Raw genomic sequence first — 16,552 nt, forward strand, 5'->3', positions numbered from 1 at the left:
CACCGGTCAGCCATGGAGGATGCGGCCCGTGGTCGCCAGCGTTTGATTTCCCAACCGACCCACGCTCCTTTTAATGGGAATTACCGCTGATAGCAAAGGCAAGCCGGGACAACCCACCGCCCGACACTTGAGGGGAGGAAAACGCGAAGCGGACCCGACGTCAATGACTGTTGCGGCAGAGGAGCCCCCACGGTGGAGTCGGCCGGTTCCCAAAATATGACCAGGGGTGCTGGGACGTGTTGGCAGCAAGAAGATGACGACGGCTTCCAAATCTGGCTAGAGCCCCCCCGCGACAACCAAAAGCCATTCACCGACTCAGAGAGGGCGCAGAGATGGCGACTGTCCTTGGCATCCCTCTTGTTCTTAACCATCCTCCTCTCTGATCACCTGTGGTTCTGCGCCGAGGCCACGCTGGCCCGGACCCGGGACAAGTTCGCATCCACCCACCCTTTGTCACCTCAGACATACTCAGCACACAGCAGCCTCAGAGGAAACCCAGATGATATTTTTATAGGAAACTCTACCAAACATTTGTGGCGGCTCGAAACTTGCCACCGGGATAGTTTATCTAACGACTGCTTTACTTTCTTGGATGCCGACGAGTTGTGCAGGGGCCTTTCCGACAGAGAGGGGACGCGGGCTGTAAATATGAGCAATTTGTACCTTTCCTTTTGTAACTCCTACTCCCTGCTGGATTTGTTGTACGGCTCGACGAGTCCGGACAATTTGAACTGCAGCCTCGACGCGCTCGGCGACGGCGACGCGAACCGCTGCAGTCTGTGCGTCCAGGCGTACCAGCGCTACGACCAGCACGCCCAGGAGAAATACGAGGACTTTGAGCTCCTCACTCAAAAATACGAGCCGGGGGCATATTCGGTGAGGACGTGCATGGAGCAGTGCAAGGTAGGCTGCAAACAAACAAATAAAACCTGCAAGAAAAGAGAGGAAACAAACAAACAAACAAACAAAAGGGATGGGGTGGGAGGGTGTTGGGGAGAGGGGGGTGATGTGGTGGTGGCCATCTGTTGATTTGGGCCCGGATAGATGCCAGTTTGTGGTCCTCCTCCTCCTCCTCCTCTTGTCGCCATGGAGACGGGTGACAGATTCAAGGAGACTCCCGGCTCCGGGCCTCATGTTCATTCATCTCCTCATCGTGTTTAGGCCCCATGCTAATGTGCAGATGGAGGCCGTGTGTGCGCGCCCCATCCCCACAGTCCTCCCTTTTACAAGCTTGTGCACTTCATAATACCGGAGAACGCATATGGTTAAGTAAGACCACTGGATAATTTAATGCAGTGGTCCAATTTACCCACCCCTCCAAAAACAATGTGTCTGCTCTTTAAATGTACAGGTGCCCTTGTAGCTCACCTGGTTGAGCAGGTGGCTCAGTCCGCTGCTGATCATTGTCTTCTGGTCTCCCTTATTGGCTCCCCCCCCAGGAAATGCACATTTAATTAGTCCTGCGTTTTCTAACAGCCCAGGTTGTCTTTGTCTGTTCTGTTAATCAGTTGAAATCAAAATCGCGTAAGTCTTTGGAACTACACAGCAGTATTTTACTACTTGAAGTCTAGAAGTGCTTTAAATTTCCAGATGCTGCCAGCATGTTTAGCAGCTCATTTGACCAAAAAATTGGAGTAATTATGTACCAGCCATCAAGCAGGGCCAGATCAGACCCTTCCTCGGCCCTTTTTTGGCCACTGTGCCGCATGGTTGACACTCCAATTTTATGGCCTTCTAACAGTTTAATGATCAGGAATGAGGCAGGCACCTTATGCAAACAACTCTAGGATCCCCGTGTGTGTGTTTGTGTGTTGCTGCAGTCTGCCAGGTGTTCACCACCACTGCCCCACTCCATATCAAGAGTGTTTCATTACAGTCAAGAGGTGGTTTCCCTGCCTAATGTGCCGGAAGTCTCCTTCCCGCTGCTGTTTGCTTATCTCCATATCCGCGCACACACACACACACACACACAAGCAAACGGCCTCGCGTTGGCTCTACTGTTTGATCGTTTAACATCTCCTGACAGAGCACGGCGAGGTTAATGTGGGCTGTAATGGGTGCCCGGTTAAGAGCTGTCTCTGACAGTCAGTCGGTTCAGCACCATGGAGCTGTCCACAGTGCTGAATGGCGCTCCCCAGCTCCATTCACAGAAGCCCTGGCCAATCCCAGATGGCCTCCATTCACCCAACCAGCGGCAGAGACACAAGCACAGGCGTCAAGTGAAAAATCTAACCAGGCCATCTGCCTGCTTATACAGACCCAATGTGTGGCATGCACAGGAGCGGGGCCTAGTTTGGAAAAAGTAGCTAGGATCTAGGGGAAGGAAATGTGAAAAGGCAAACCAAATCCCTTTTGTGTGCATTTGCAGTCAGCAAACTATGATTCACTTTCTTCTTTATGTCTCTGTTCTATTGAATGTCTTAATGCTGGTAAATACAGCAGCCTTTTTTAGGTACGATAATGCATATTGTTGCATATAAACACTCTGATTCTTTGAGTGCAGAAAGGCGTTGGAGGAAGCTGCTCTTGAATTTATCTCCTGCACAACAGTGGATCAGGATTTATTTTCTTTCTTGACAGTTTTGCTGTCAGTGTTTAAAGCCAGGCTCCATATTCAGTCTGCTGTTACATGTCTCTTTATATTTCGAGTATTTGTGGGATCTTGATACATATTTGGATTAGCTACAAAAATACATACAAAAAATGGATCTGATAGATTTTTTTTGCTGAGCAAGACACTTAAAGACACATTGGATAAAAGATACAAGTAGCACAGAGACCGATTCCAAGTCTCAAAGCCTGTATCAGAGGCTAGTTTATGACAATATAAGAACAAACTGAATGGATTTATTGTTCTGCTTAGTATTTTTAGCTGGACAAAATTTATGCATTTTTAGTGCACGTGAGGATCAACAAAAGCTACACACAATTGTTTGACAACAAACATCTCGAGGTTAACCACACTGGAATGTGATCCAAGAAAAAAAAAAAAGTCAGGTTTCATCATCTGCAGTTAAAACTCTTACAATACTTACAATAAGGGGAACAATGGCAAACGTGCCTAAAAAAACATTAGTACGAAGCTGTTCATTAAAATATATTTGAGCAGTTTGTATAAATAGATGTACAAATGTACAATAAATGCAAACTCATATACAGAATAACATTCTGACCCTGTGCAGTCAACCGAGTCTATACGAGTGAGCAAAATGCACAATGTTTAAATTGAATGGCATCAAATTTAATCCGTGAAAGGGGCATCCATAAAATGGAAATCCCAGTAGGCGGTTATTATAATAGGCTACAGGAAGCAGCTCAACATTCATTCTTCAATTCTTCAATTTCTAGTGTATGAATCCAAAATGCTCTTCTTTTTAACAGTAATCTGTCTGCATTCCCACCACTTTTAGGAGTAATTGTAACCACTATTTCTATTTCTGTATGTATGTTAGGTAAATGTACCAGGGTACACTGAAAATTTTACAATGTGTGAAAATTTAACCATTCACACATGGGTAATAACTTAGTTATGTAAAATTATACTGTTCTTGACTCTTAACAGCCAGTGGAGTGACTTTTCTACAAAGGATTCAGGTCGAACTTCCAAAGGATGCAAAACTTATGCTCATTACTAAGTGCCCTGCTGCACTGCCTCTTTGTTGATGCCAGCATCAACAGTGAGCGTTACTAGCTAATAGTAGCGTAGAAAGAGTCCACTAACCTGAGTGACAAATGGCTGACTCGCAGCGCCAACAATTGGCTTCAATGTGCTACTGACAGTATCAGTTGCTAAGTTGGGTATCAAGTCTGTGTTAGCAGTCAAGCTAATGTTAGCTACAGGGATGTGAGGAACTAGTTGACTAAGCGACTAATGGTTGCTGTTGTCAGTAGTCGGGACCAGACGTACTAGTCGTTAAATCTAATTGTTAACATTTGAATTGATGCCCAGTCCTAAATGTTATGCAGCCAGCTGCCACCAGATAGAGCACTTAATTTAAGAAACACCATGAATGGATCTTTTTGTCAACAGTATTAGAGATCACAGATACAAGCGGTGAAAATGAGCTTTTTCCGAAGGGTGGATGGGCTCTCCCACAGCGATAGGGTGAGGAGTTCAGTCAATCGGGAGATGCTCAGAGTAGAGCAGAGTAGTCCTCCACATTGAAAGGAGCCAGCTGAGGCTGTTGCCTCCTGACTTTTTGTTTTTTTCAAAAGATATTTCAGTAATACACGAGCATCTTTTGTAGTAATATCTTTTCATATCATATTTAACATCAGCTTATTTTATGTGTTTTTCTTCTTCCCTGTCTGTTTGGAGTATTATGTACAACACTCATAATGGGCCAGTCGCATAGCTCATTATTGAAGAAGTCATATATTAATGGATTCAAATGCCTTTGTTTAAACAGTTTTTGGCATTAAATTATTTTCAAATTGAACGTTATATCTGAATGTTTCTTAGTGTAAGACTAGTCGTTTAGCCTAATTGATTTTTTCAAGTAAAAGATTAGTTGCCAGGATTATCCCTAGTGATCTAATATTAGCTAAAAGAAAGCCAGCTTTATCTACCAAAACCGGTTTGACCTAACCGGCTAAACCCGGCTAAACCAACAGCAACATCAGCAGTGTGTTTCATTCATATAGAATTTTTTTTCTCTCCCGGCTCAGAACCGACTCAGTGCTGTTGTTTTTCAGACTAATGTTAGCTAAAGCTAGTGTGCTTGCTCACATGCAAAAATACTGTCTTGAGTGGACAAAGCTAGCTGTTTTATCCAAACACCCAGGGCTGATCTGGCATCTTGGCTGTCCATTTTCACATTACTTTATGAGTTTAATGTTACTAACCAACCATCACCAGATTTGTGCAGTGTAGATAAGTTACAGCAGACTCACTGTATGTCACTAGCAAAATCATATCTGAGTATAAAGGTTAGTTGACTAGTCTGCCATATTTGCTTCATCAGCCAGGCTGTGGGTGTCATTGATAATACGAGTGTTAAGGAGGTTGTTAGGTCCACGAGTTGGACTAAATGATATCTGGAGAAAATAAGAATGTAGAGTCACAGTGTAAAGGAAAATAAACAGCTGATCTTGCACACTTATGGCAGGAAACTTCAATATTCCAATATTGAAGTTTCCTGCCATAAGTGTGAGACGGCTGTGCGTTTTACTCCAGCCGCCATGTCTGACATTCTTTCTTCTCCCCTGCTGAACTGAAGCCCTGCTCATGATTTCATGTTTTAGCCACTGCCAGTCTTCAGGCCCATTCTTCACACTCACCTCTTGGCATTTGAAGGGAAAACAGTCATTTAGTCAAGCTGCTAATTTCTTTAACAATGACCCTTCTCAGTCACCTTCTAGATTATAGGGTTGCCCGAGTCCTCCGTATGGTACAGAAAGAGCAGCATGACTCAAAGGATAATATCGAGCTCTTGTTGAGTTAATGGCTACCTGCCTCGGAGAAACCTAGCGGTTCAACTTGTGTGCCCGCTCAGATGGAAAAGTGTGAAAACATTAAACAAACAGAGGCCTGAATCACTGTCTGGTGCACGGTTAACAGTGCAGACAGGTACAGCAGGCGTTTGCTGCAGGACAGTCTCTGACATTTCGAGCGAGGATATTTGAGAGTCGCGTTTGTTGTGCAGGAGTGTCTCCAGTGGTCCGCAGGTGGTGCTTTGATTCCTCTCGCCTGAGGTGAAACATCACACAGCAGACACGGCCAGTGTGCTGTTCCTCACAATGGGATCCTCCATCATCGGACTCTGTGAAAACCCACCATTCATCCTGACAGCAGGGCGGGCTTAGAACATACAAACCGGGGCAGATGCACTGAGCAGCGGTATTTTCCAGCTTTTGTTTTTTTCTTTTTTTTTTCATCCCGAGCGTGAACCAACATGTCAGACTCAGTCAGAGTTTTACAGGAAACAGCGAAGCTCTCCAGATAGCATTTGACTGGAAAATGACTGTTAGCTAACAAAGGCAAGGGGTCACAGTAATTAGGGTGTTCCCTACTCTGGAAGCAGGTGCACGAAACTCACGGTTTGCTATGAGCCTTGTTTTTAAAGTGGTGTTCAGTAAGTTTTGTAAAAGCTGGGAAAATGAGAAGACCGGTTGTCTGTCTCTATGTTAGCCCTGTGAGACTGGCGACCTGTCCAGGGTGTACCCTGTCTCCTTCCCTCCCAGTGCTGGGACACGCTCCAGCCTCCTCGCAACTCGATTCTGGACAGTATTTAAAAGAAATCATGCTATGTTCAGTGAGAGTTGAAACTAGAGATTGACTCTGTGAACTCGTCAGAAAAATCTTTACTGAGGTCACAGTTTGAGGGAGCCAGAGACTCATTGTAACCATAGATCTCTATAAAACCAGACTTCTTATTGAAACCAGAGGAATTCTCAAGAAAGTTCATTTGTGTGGCATATTTTAAATGACCTCAATTGACCAAAGTGCTGTAAAAGCTATTCAGAATGTACACTGTAAATATATATATATGTATATATATGTATATATATGTATATATATATATATATATATATATATATATATATATATATATATATATATATATATATATTAGGGGTGGGGGAAAAATCGATACTGTGTAGTATCGTGATATTTTGTTTGCTAATAATGTATCGATACAGGGACAGCAGAAATCGATATTTTGTTACAAAAAAGTTTTTGTGGACTGGAACATGCTCCGACTTCAGAGCATGTTGATCCTTTTTCTGAGCAAGAACCCTGACATTCCTTCACTGTCCAAATGTGTTTAACTTTTTTTTTTGCAGCAATAAACATGACAGTTTACTTATCCATCCATCCATCCATCCATTCGCTACCGCTTATCCTTTTCAGGGTCGCGGGGGGCGCTGGAGCCAATCCCAGCTGTCATAGGGCGAGAGGCGGGGTACACCCTGGACAGGTCGCCAGTCTGTCGCAGGGCTCACAGTTTACTTATTTTAAGACATATTTTATTTTAATTAAGTTTAAAACTTTTTTATTTAATGTAAAATTATATTTTGTTTTAATTTACTTTCAAATTCTTCAGTTGCTGAATGGGCTGCATGGTTTTCATAAATTGCATAGTTCAGAATAGCTATAATTGTACCAGATGGTTGCATTCAGTTAAGTTGGACTAGACTGTAATACAAACCGTTCAGTTTGTCAACAATAAAACTGACTGAAATGAGAGAAAGACTGAGTGTGAGACTTTGATATTAGATAAAATGAATATTGATAAAGTTTACCTTTATGTACAGAATCTGAATGTTGCAAAATATTTTTAAAAAATTGCAATAACACCGTATCGTGCGTTAAGTATTGTGATAATATCGTATCGTGGGATGTATGGTGATTCCCACCTCTAATATATATATATATATATATATATATATATATATATATATATATATATATATATATATATATATATATATATATATTAGATGGGTTTTTAAAAGTGTTTTAAAACGATTAAGAGACTTGGCAGCTCTTATGTGAAAAGATAAGTTGTTCCAAAGATTAGGAGCCACCACCGAAAAGGCTCTCTCGCCTCTGCTTTCAAGCCTGCATCTAGAAAGAGCACAGACCTCGGTGCTACTGCAGGATTGTATGCCTTCAAAAGTTCTGTTAAGTGAGGGAGCGCCAAACTACTGAGATCCTTAAAAACAAGCAATAAAAATTTAAACTGGATCCTGAAATGTACTGGAAGCCAGAGGAAGGAGGCCAGTATAGGTGAGCTGCTGCTTGGAGGTGATAATGACTGGATTATTCTCTCAAAATCATGTGGCACGACGTAGGTAAAGGTAACCTCACTGAGGAGCCTGAACTTGATATAGACTTCTGCAGGAAATCAACGTCTTTCTCAGGAAGTGCACGAGAGGTTATTTGGAAGTTTACAGCTTTACAGCTAAAAGGAGTTTCCCGTTATGTCACAATTACAGTACAGTTTACAGTTAAAGCATAATTCATGCATTAGTTGAAAGAAGCTGAGCTTAACAAGAGAGCTAATCTGTTTATCACACTGTCAAAAATCACAACAAGGTTCCTTGCAACCGGATGACAGCAATCGGCTAAGGGTGTTTCCTCCAAGTTTGTGTTTTGCATTTGTTCAGATTGAGGAATTTCATCTTCAGCCGTCATTCTTACTTTTGATCTTTTAAAAAGATTGCAGGTTAGCAACACTTCTGTATTGGCATTGCTTTAGAGGCTCAGAAGCTCCAAATATCTTTCATGGATTAGAGATATTTCGGGTTCTGGCTTCACCAGTTATGGCCAATTACGTTGTTTGTTTAATCAAATACGGCTGGACCATATCATACTGTTCACGGTAATAATGTTGGGCAATGATAAGAAAATGAAATATCGTGATAGAATATGGGTAAAACGCTCATGCGCAGTGCCTTTGTTTTCATACGCACATGGCGGAAAAAGCATGGCGGCGACGGAGAATGAGAAGGACGGAAGCGGATCGTTGAATGAAACAGATGAACCAGAATTGGTTTGTCAAAATGCTGCAACTACAGTGGTGTGGAACTGGTTTGGCTTTCTTCCGTCAGATACACAACAAAGCACTATTTTTGGTAGAGCATGCTAGCGAGCCGTCGTTATTACCGTGTTTTTCGGAAAATGCGGCACAGTTAAAATCAGTCCTTTGATTTTCTGAAAAATCGACCGTGCCCCTTATAATCCCGAGTGCCTTATTTATGTAATTCTGGTTGTGTTTACTGACCCCGAATCAATTTTATGTGGTAAAAAAATCTGTCAAAAATGTTTTAGTACGACTTTGCTAAGCTACAAAGCCGCACTGCTTGATGGATTGTCGGAGCATTACTGCTACCATAGTCGGGAGCCTCGCGGAGTGATACGTACTGTGCTTCAACATAATATTACCGTATTGTGTGTGTATAACCTCTTTTTAAGTTTTGTGTATATTATACATGGTTAGGATATGCTCAGGATATGATGGCCCATTTCCCCTGGAAATGTCTTTTGGTTAAATTATCAGCAAGGAATTTGCATTTGCACTGTTAAATTTGTATATAGCTTTAATTTACATAAACCAGCTGCTTGTTTAAGTGAAAATACATTGATGGGATTTTTTTGCACTAATAAAGTTGTGAAGTTGTAAAGTATTTTGTCTTGCATCAATTATATCGTCAGTTATATTGTTATCGCAAATTTGCAAATATATCCATCCATCCATCCATCCATTCGCTACCGCTTATCCTTTGCAAATATATATCGTGATAAATATTTTTGGCCATATTGCGCTGCCCTATAATCAAATTTGAATTCTCCTTACAATGTCCTAACAAGCATCATGTTGGATTCAGTAAGACTGCAAACTTGTGTCTGAGCCCATAAACATTTCACTGTAAACATCTATACAACTTTTTGTAATAAGAATGCTGGTTTTAGGCATTTAAGTTTCTTGAAGACGTTTCATCTGAGAAGCTTCTTCAGTTCTAAGAGCAACTGGTAGAGAGTCCCCGATTTTGATCATCTTCCTAATCACACGAGCCAGGTTGTGAAAACAGGTGTAGGTCACAATCAGCCAAGGTTTCGGGTGAACCCATTGTGAAACCTAGCCCCACCCTATCATGTGAGGTCAAATGGCCCAGGATGTGAGTGGGTGTTAAGGTGTCTTGGAAGGGATCTCAAAACTGGATTATAGATGGCAGACAGTTGGTGTCGCAAGCCACCTCCTCTGTTCAAAGATAGTCGTTCACAGTGGAAATAGATGGCTTTTTTAGGCACTTTCACAATGGCTTCACTTTTCAGGCCTTGATCCAGAGGCTAAAGTTGGCTCGAACGTTAAAGATGTGCAAATTACTGTTGAATGCGTTCATTTTAATGAGCCTAGCCTTATTTCCAGTTGCATGGAGTTACTTGCTCAGTAATAAGAAAATAATACCCACAGCATGGTTACACACTTTTTCCCCCTTCTCATCTCTGCGATGCCTTCATGGGGCAGATGTAAATAAAGCTGGAGTTGTGGTATTCCGCATGTAGCCTGGAATATAGAAGAGGAGCAAGCATTAATGGATTAGTGTTTTCTTAAGTGGCAGGTCATTTCAAATGTAACATTTCAAACAGCTCAACAAATAAATCACCAAACACACAAACTCTTTCTGCGCAGTGTGTCTGCTCAAAACGTTAATGTGCTCCACTCTAAGAGATAAAGATGCAAGAAAGCCAGGACAGGAGAGGAAGAGGAGATTATTTTCAAAGCTTATGGAGTCACAGCAAGTGAAGTTTGATAAACTGGAAAATGAAAGCTTACAAGCGACGTATTATTTCACTTTGGAGATTTTCAATTCAGATGTGTTGTGGAATTATTATACAAACTCATACTAAGCTGGAGTTTTATAAAGCTTGCATGGATATAGTGTACCGTGCAGTTTTGTGCAGGTTAGTTTGCAGTACTGTGGAGAAGTTTACTGCAGTGACTGGTACAGAGCTGGCTGTGGTTCTCAGGTCAATGCTAGGCTACATCAAGGGTAGCGGACACTAACTTATATTTAAGGTGGTGATGTTAATTAGATTCACCCAGTTTTTATAGAGCTTATTAATTGAAAAATCAGCAATGCGATTCTTGTTGAATGCAGCTGGCTGAATGCACAAAGAGCAGTGAATATTGCAGTATTATAACAGGTCAACTGATCACAGCCCAGACAAAGAAAAATCTACTGGAGATCACAAAACAAATTACCGTATTTCCCGGACTACAAAGCGCACCTGAATATTAGCCGCACAAGCTAAAATCAGGGGGAAATCCTGTTTTGTACATACATTAGCCGCACCTGACTAAAAGCCGCAGGTGTTTCAATGTTGACTTATCATATGTAAGAGAATATGCACAAAGGGAATTGTCAGGAAAGAGATGGCTGTTTGGAGACACACCCCTTTTATTAATATTTTGAAAAACAAGTTATGGGTACATATTTGCACAGCTTTTTAGGTATATGTAAAAGTAGCGGTAATTACAAGTATGAAACATGTACTGTGCTTCATAAATGAGTAACAAATGTAGTACATAACAATAACCTACAGCACACCAGAAAAATAGATTCGGACTACCTTTTAGGCTCAGGTGCAGTGACACGGCTTTAACAAGAAGAAAAGTCAGTCATTCACCACCATCTTTCTCTTCTTCCTGCGCACTGAAACCACCAAAGTCCTCTTCTCCAGTGTCGGAGACGAACAGGCTCAGGATCGCTTCGTCATCCACTCTCAGCTTCTTTCCTTCGTTGTCACTTTCAAAACCAAACAAATCCTCGTTGTCAGTGTCAGAGTCGAACACCCTCTGAAGGGCCGTGGTGTCCTCTCCATCATGCAGCAGTCCAGCCCTTCGAAATCCGTTGGTGATCATGGATGTTTTCACACTTTTCCACGCTGTCAGATTCCACCGGTGGAGTTGAGCATGACTTGCTTTTCGCAAGTTTATTGCCGCTCGTCATCCACGACTCCCGCTGAACGTGTAGCGCTACTTGTACGGCACTATGTTGCCTGGCAGATGGACATGTGACCAACATACCACTCTTGAACCCCGATACTGTGTGTCTGATCACATGCCCTTCCGCCAGGCAACGTAGTGCCGTACAACAGCGGAACAAACAAAACAAATCGTCTTACGATATGACAAAAATCATGGATAATCCATAGAAAAGCCGCACCTGACTAAAAGCCGCAGGGTTCAAAGCTTGTGCAAAAAGTAGCGGCTTATAGCCCGACAATTACGGTATTATGCGACTTACTTACTTAGAATTACTACTAAGTAATTCTTTGCCCCACCTGATGTAGGGTTCCCCCACCTTCCTATTTGTTGGTAGTCAATGATTTCACTAAAACCACAAAGGGCTACATCTACATCTTTTATACACAGTGTTCAAGTCTGGATTTGGCACTGTTTGAATTTGGTGATATGTGATGGGTTATTTTGTCACTGTAAGTACAGTCTGGTTTGCCTTAGACGTGTTTAGAAGTTGTTTTTCACCTTTATAGCCACACAGGGGACATTAAACTGGGACTTTAAACAGTAAATGTTGGCATTTTTGCTTAAAATATACTAACATAATGATAGGATGCATGGTTTGATTCAGAATCCTGATGTTTTGCTGTTTGTAATGAAAGGTAATCCAACTGAGCAAAATAGGAAGCATCCCAGTGGGGCTGCACACCTCTCGGAAGGGCTCTGTTATCTTCATTTCCAGCTTTTATACATGTTTTTAATCTTCAATTCTGCGATTTCCCACCAGAAATGATGAGCCTGCATCTAAGTGCATAGTTTAAGCCAGAAACTTAAGTAAAAGGATGCGTTATATTCACCCAAATAATGCTCCATTAAGAATTCTTTAATACAATTAAATACTGCTTTTCAGGTAGTTTTAATGTATTACGTTGAACAGTGCTGGAAGTGAAAGCAATTATGAACCATAATGATATATCCACCAGGCAGCATGGTAGTAGCACGGTGGTTAGCACTGTTGCCTCACAGCAAGAAGGTCCTGAGTTCAATTCATAATAACAATAATAATGTAACTGGATAATCCAAATTGCCACTAGGTGTGAATGTGCGAGTGAATGTGAGTGTGAATGGTTGTCGGTCCTTGTGTGTTAGCCCTGCGACAGACTGGCGACCTGTCCAGGGTGTACCCTGCCTCTCGCCCTATGACAGCTGGGATAGGCTCCAGCGCCCCCCGCGACCCTGAAAAGGATAATCGGAAGCGAATGGATGGATGGATGAATAATAATGTATACTTTATTAATCCCATAGGGGATTAGTCCTGGGTCTTTCTGTGTGGACTTTGCACGTTCTCCCCGTCATTGCGTGAGTTTTCTCTAGGTACTTTGATTTCCTCCCACAGACTAAAGGCAAGCAGGAAGTGAGGTTAGGTTAACTGGTCATTTGGAACTGCCCAGAGGTGTGAATCTGAATGCGAATGGCTGTCTGTCTCTGTGTTAGCGCTGTGACAGACTGGTGACGTGTACCCTGCCTCTCACCCTAAGACAGCTGGAATAGGTTCCAGCCACCCCATGACCCTGAAAAGGAGAAGAGGAAGAGCTTCAGGGAACAAACTGATGGCTGGACTTTCTCCTTGATTTTCCGGTAGAGTGCAGAATAAATAGTTCCATTCCATTAGTTAAACTAAGTCCTCCAAGTCCTGAAGTAGCAAAGCAACCACCATGTTAGACTGTTAGTCTGATGTTCTTTTTATGAAATGCTGTGTTAACTTTTTACCAGATGCAACAGGACTCAAACCTTCCAAAAAGTTCAGCTTTTGTCTCATCAGTTTATGGAATATTTTCCCCAAACGTCTAAAATGTGAGACGAGCCTTTGCGTTGCTTTTTGGTCAGCAGTGGTTTTCACTTTGCAGTCCTTTAGATGTTGTCCTGGGTTCTTTTGTGACCTTGTAGATGAGTCGTCGCAGAGTCCTTGGAGTAATTGGAGATCGGTCACTCCTGAAAAAGTTTGCCAATAATCCAAGTTTTTTCCATTTCTGGATTTGTGGCTCCATCTGTGGTTTGCTCGAGTCCCAAAGCCTTAGAAGTGGCTTTGTAACCCTTTTAAGACTGATAGATGTCACACACTTTGTTCCTCAGCTTCTTCAGATTGTGGTGTGATGTGTTACTTTTTGAGGCCTTTCTAAATGTTAACAGATGTTTTTACCTGAAAACCATAAAGTCATGCACTTCACACATCTGCAATGGAAAAGTTTTTATCTTTTATTATTGAGCCTTATCAGCTCACAACAATAACTCAGTCAGCTGGCTAGTTACACACACTCAGTAGTCTGTTTGTGTTTTTTATTATTACTGTAATCACAATCATCCAAAAAGATGCAAAAATGTGTAAGTGATAAATGAAATAAAAATTTCTTGAGGAGGCCCTCAATAAAAAAGCCCTTAGGCTAATCTCATCTTAATTTGGACCTTCAAAATTTCTTCTGTTCTTGACACAACGACACAAAAATATCTGCTGTTTTTTACTGAATCGCTGGGAAATATGCTTCAGGAAGAATAATGAATTAACGGCACAGGTGTCTGCACCGTTGTTCCTCCTGGGTAATTTTACTCATTTGTGGATTTGAAAGCAGAACTCTCGGCACCTGCATGGAAAGTAATCACAGAGTCTGTGGAAGTAAAAAACTTTTCCTGCTTGTATTAGGGTTTCTGTTATTTCTCTGTTGCTGCTGGTTATTTGGCTGCTTTTTGTACTACACCTCATCATTTCGGAACACAATCCCTGACCAGTCCTTCCACAAATTCATCTCCTCCGCCCCTCCCTTCAGGTCCGATTGAAAGTCTAATCTTAGCCGGTGTTGTGTGCAAATGGAAAGGAGGACAGCATCCACAGCATCCTCCCTCTTTACATCCTTGTCAACCGCACACATCTGCATTGATCTCAGGGACGGGTGGCAGCGATATCAAGAGGTTGATCCCTATTGATTTGAGCCTAGCGCTGCATGTTCACACGTCCTTCATTTGATAGTGGGCAGCTCCTCTGACCAAAATAGGGCAGCTGCTGAGCTCAGTGAAGACATCACGTTATTATCTGAACCTGTCTGATTGTGCCATTCGATCTGGGAACAAACGTGTGTTTCAGAGGAGGGCATGTACAGTTTATAAAGAGACCGGTGTTAGAGTATCAGCCACCTCATCTGTTATCTCTCAACCTGCAACATGGACAGCTATGCAATTGTGCAGCAAATGATGTGTAACAACAAGGATATCAGCTCTCAGATGGGGGGGCCTTGAAACTAAACCTAAACACAGATGGAGCTCAGTGAAGTAATGTGTTTTCCTGTTAGGGTTTGGAAAAGGCTTATGCACTACATTTTGAAGAAGAAATCAGCAAAATCTCATCACAGTTGAATATACATTAAAACCAGTGTGATACTTTTACTTTACTATATGTTGGATGGACTTCTCCTTTCACACAGTCATCTGATTTTAAGATGAGATTGTCCTGTAAAGACTGTCCCACCTATCTTAGCTGTTGTTTTTCATAATTACCTTGCTCAATTGAGAATGATCCATATTGGATGTAATTTATCATATTATTTCTCTTGATTGCAGGCATGGTTGTAAAAGTATCTGGTCAGCTGTGTCCCTGTGTTAGCCCTTAGACAGCAAAACAAGACCAATTTCTCTGCAGGCCGATAATATTAGCTGATCTTAGCTATTTGCCAGTTTATTGGTATCTGCATTTACACCAGTGAATACATGAAAATTAAAGAAGTGACAGGATAAACACCCTTCAACTATGTTATGAGTATTGACTTTACATAGTTTGTCCACCAGAGGCACTCCTTTTAGCAACATATATGTTTGGACAAACACAACCAGCTGATCCAGGCCGAGCGTAAATGAGTATATAAATAATTACATTTATATGCAGGAAAATCTTTTTACTTTTTGTGCATCTGAAAGAAAAACAAATGTTAGCCAATATATTGACATATCTAATTTTTAATCACAAAATTTGGATTAAAAATCCTATATCGATCAGGATCTAATACAGTGTAACAGATGGATGTAGATTCCTGTTCTGAAAGTGAAGCCATCGTGGGAGTCTTTAAAGACAGCATACTTTTTAATGGTGAACAAGGGCGATCCAAATATTCCCTTCCCTAGTGCTCAGTCGCTAGTTTCAGGTCATGTTGAATAAAACTTGATTTGTTTTCTAAATCCTCAGAGTCAGAATGGAGGGTTATTAATGTTATGCTGAATAGCCAACAACTTGACTCTGAGCTTCGCAGTCAGATCCTCTCAGTTGTCCTGTCCGGTTTCAAAATAAGAAGATGGTGACAGCAAAGCAAAAATGTTGACTGACTACTGCCTCTGCTTTAGTTGGATAACTGGTGGACAAATGAACACATGGATTAAGAATGCTGATATTTGGAAAGGATATTCTGATCCCAATCCAGAAATCTCAATATGGGTGATAACGGATTGCTAGCACTAGCACTAGCATTGTATAGTGAAGGCAAAGTAGAGGATCGTTGTATGTTTGCAGCAGAATCTGACTTAACCGCTAAATCTGGTCATGTGAGTCGGCATGAATGAAAGGCTCCGTCGGTGCCTCTACCATTGACGTCTCTTGCTCTGCCTCACTCACGTGTTGTTGAGTGGCATTTGTGCATCTGTGTGAAAGCACAGACAAGACAAACTAGCTTGCCTAAACGACAGCAGCGTGCAAAGTTAAGACTCTCACACTGAGCTGAAGCGAAACTGGGGCAAATAAAGTAGGTAGAAACTGTAAAAGCAAGTTTAAATTATTTGCTTTGTTCCCGTTGGCATTTATTATTTAGAGTAACTAACATTTCAGTGGAATTTGATGTATTTATTTGCTGCATTGTACTGTGCAAAGTGGAGCCTTTCTTGAACAAATGACCCCTGGAACTGGCAAAAAAGATGCATTGCTATCTTTCCGAGGATGGCTGGGACACCAAGACATCTGTGGGAAAAAAGGAACTATTCTTTACTGTGCTTATTATTTTCTCTTCTAATGAATTACTCATTTAGTCTTCAATAAATGTGATAAAATG

At 41.7% G+C, this 16,552-nt stretch overlaps 1 protein-coding gene across 1 annotated transcript in view; it reads left to right on the forward strand.

The window, feature by feature from the left end:
* Positions 1-16,552, forward strand: part of nalf1a (NALCN channel auxiliary factor 1a) — a 55,406-nt gene continuing 38,854 nt past the window's right edge. The window contains exon 1 of the mRNA XM_086284081.1: positions 1-903. Coding sequence (XP_086140207.1) covers positions 217-903 — 687 coding nt within the window. The 5' untranslated portion in view covers positions 1-216. The remainder of the gene's footprint in view (positions 904-16,552) is intronic.

Source organism: Aulonocara sp. 'chitande type north' Nkhata Bay, linkage group LG23, assembly GCF_057382095.1.
Source record: "Aulonocara sp. 'chitande type north' Nkhata Bay isolate Kocher_YH1m ecotype deep benthic linkage group LG23, A_spYH_male_GT1.1, whole genome shotgun sequence".
In the NCBI taxonomy this organism is placed as follows: Eukaryota; Metazoa; Chordata; class Actinopteri; order Cichliformes; family Cichlidae; genus Aulonocara; species Aulonocara sp. 'chitande type north' Nkhata Bay.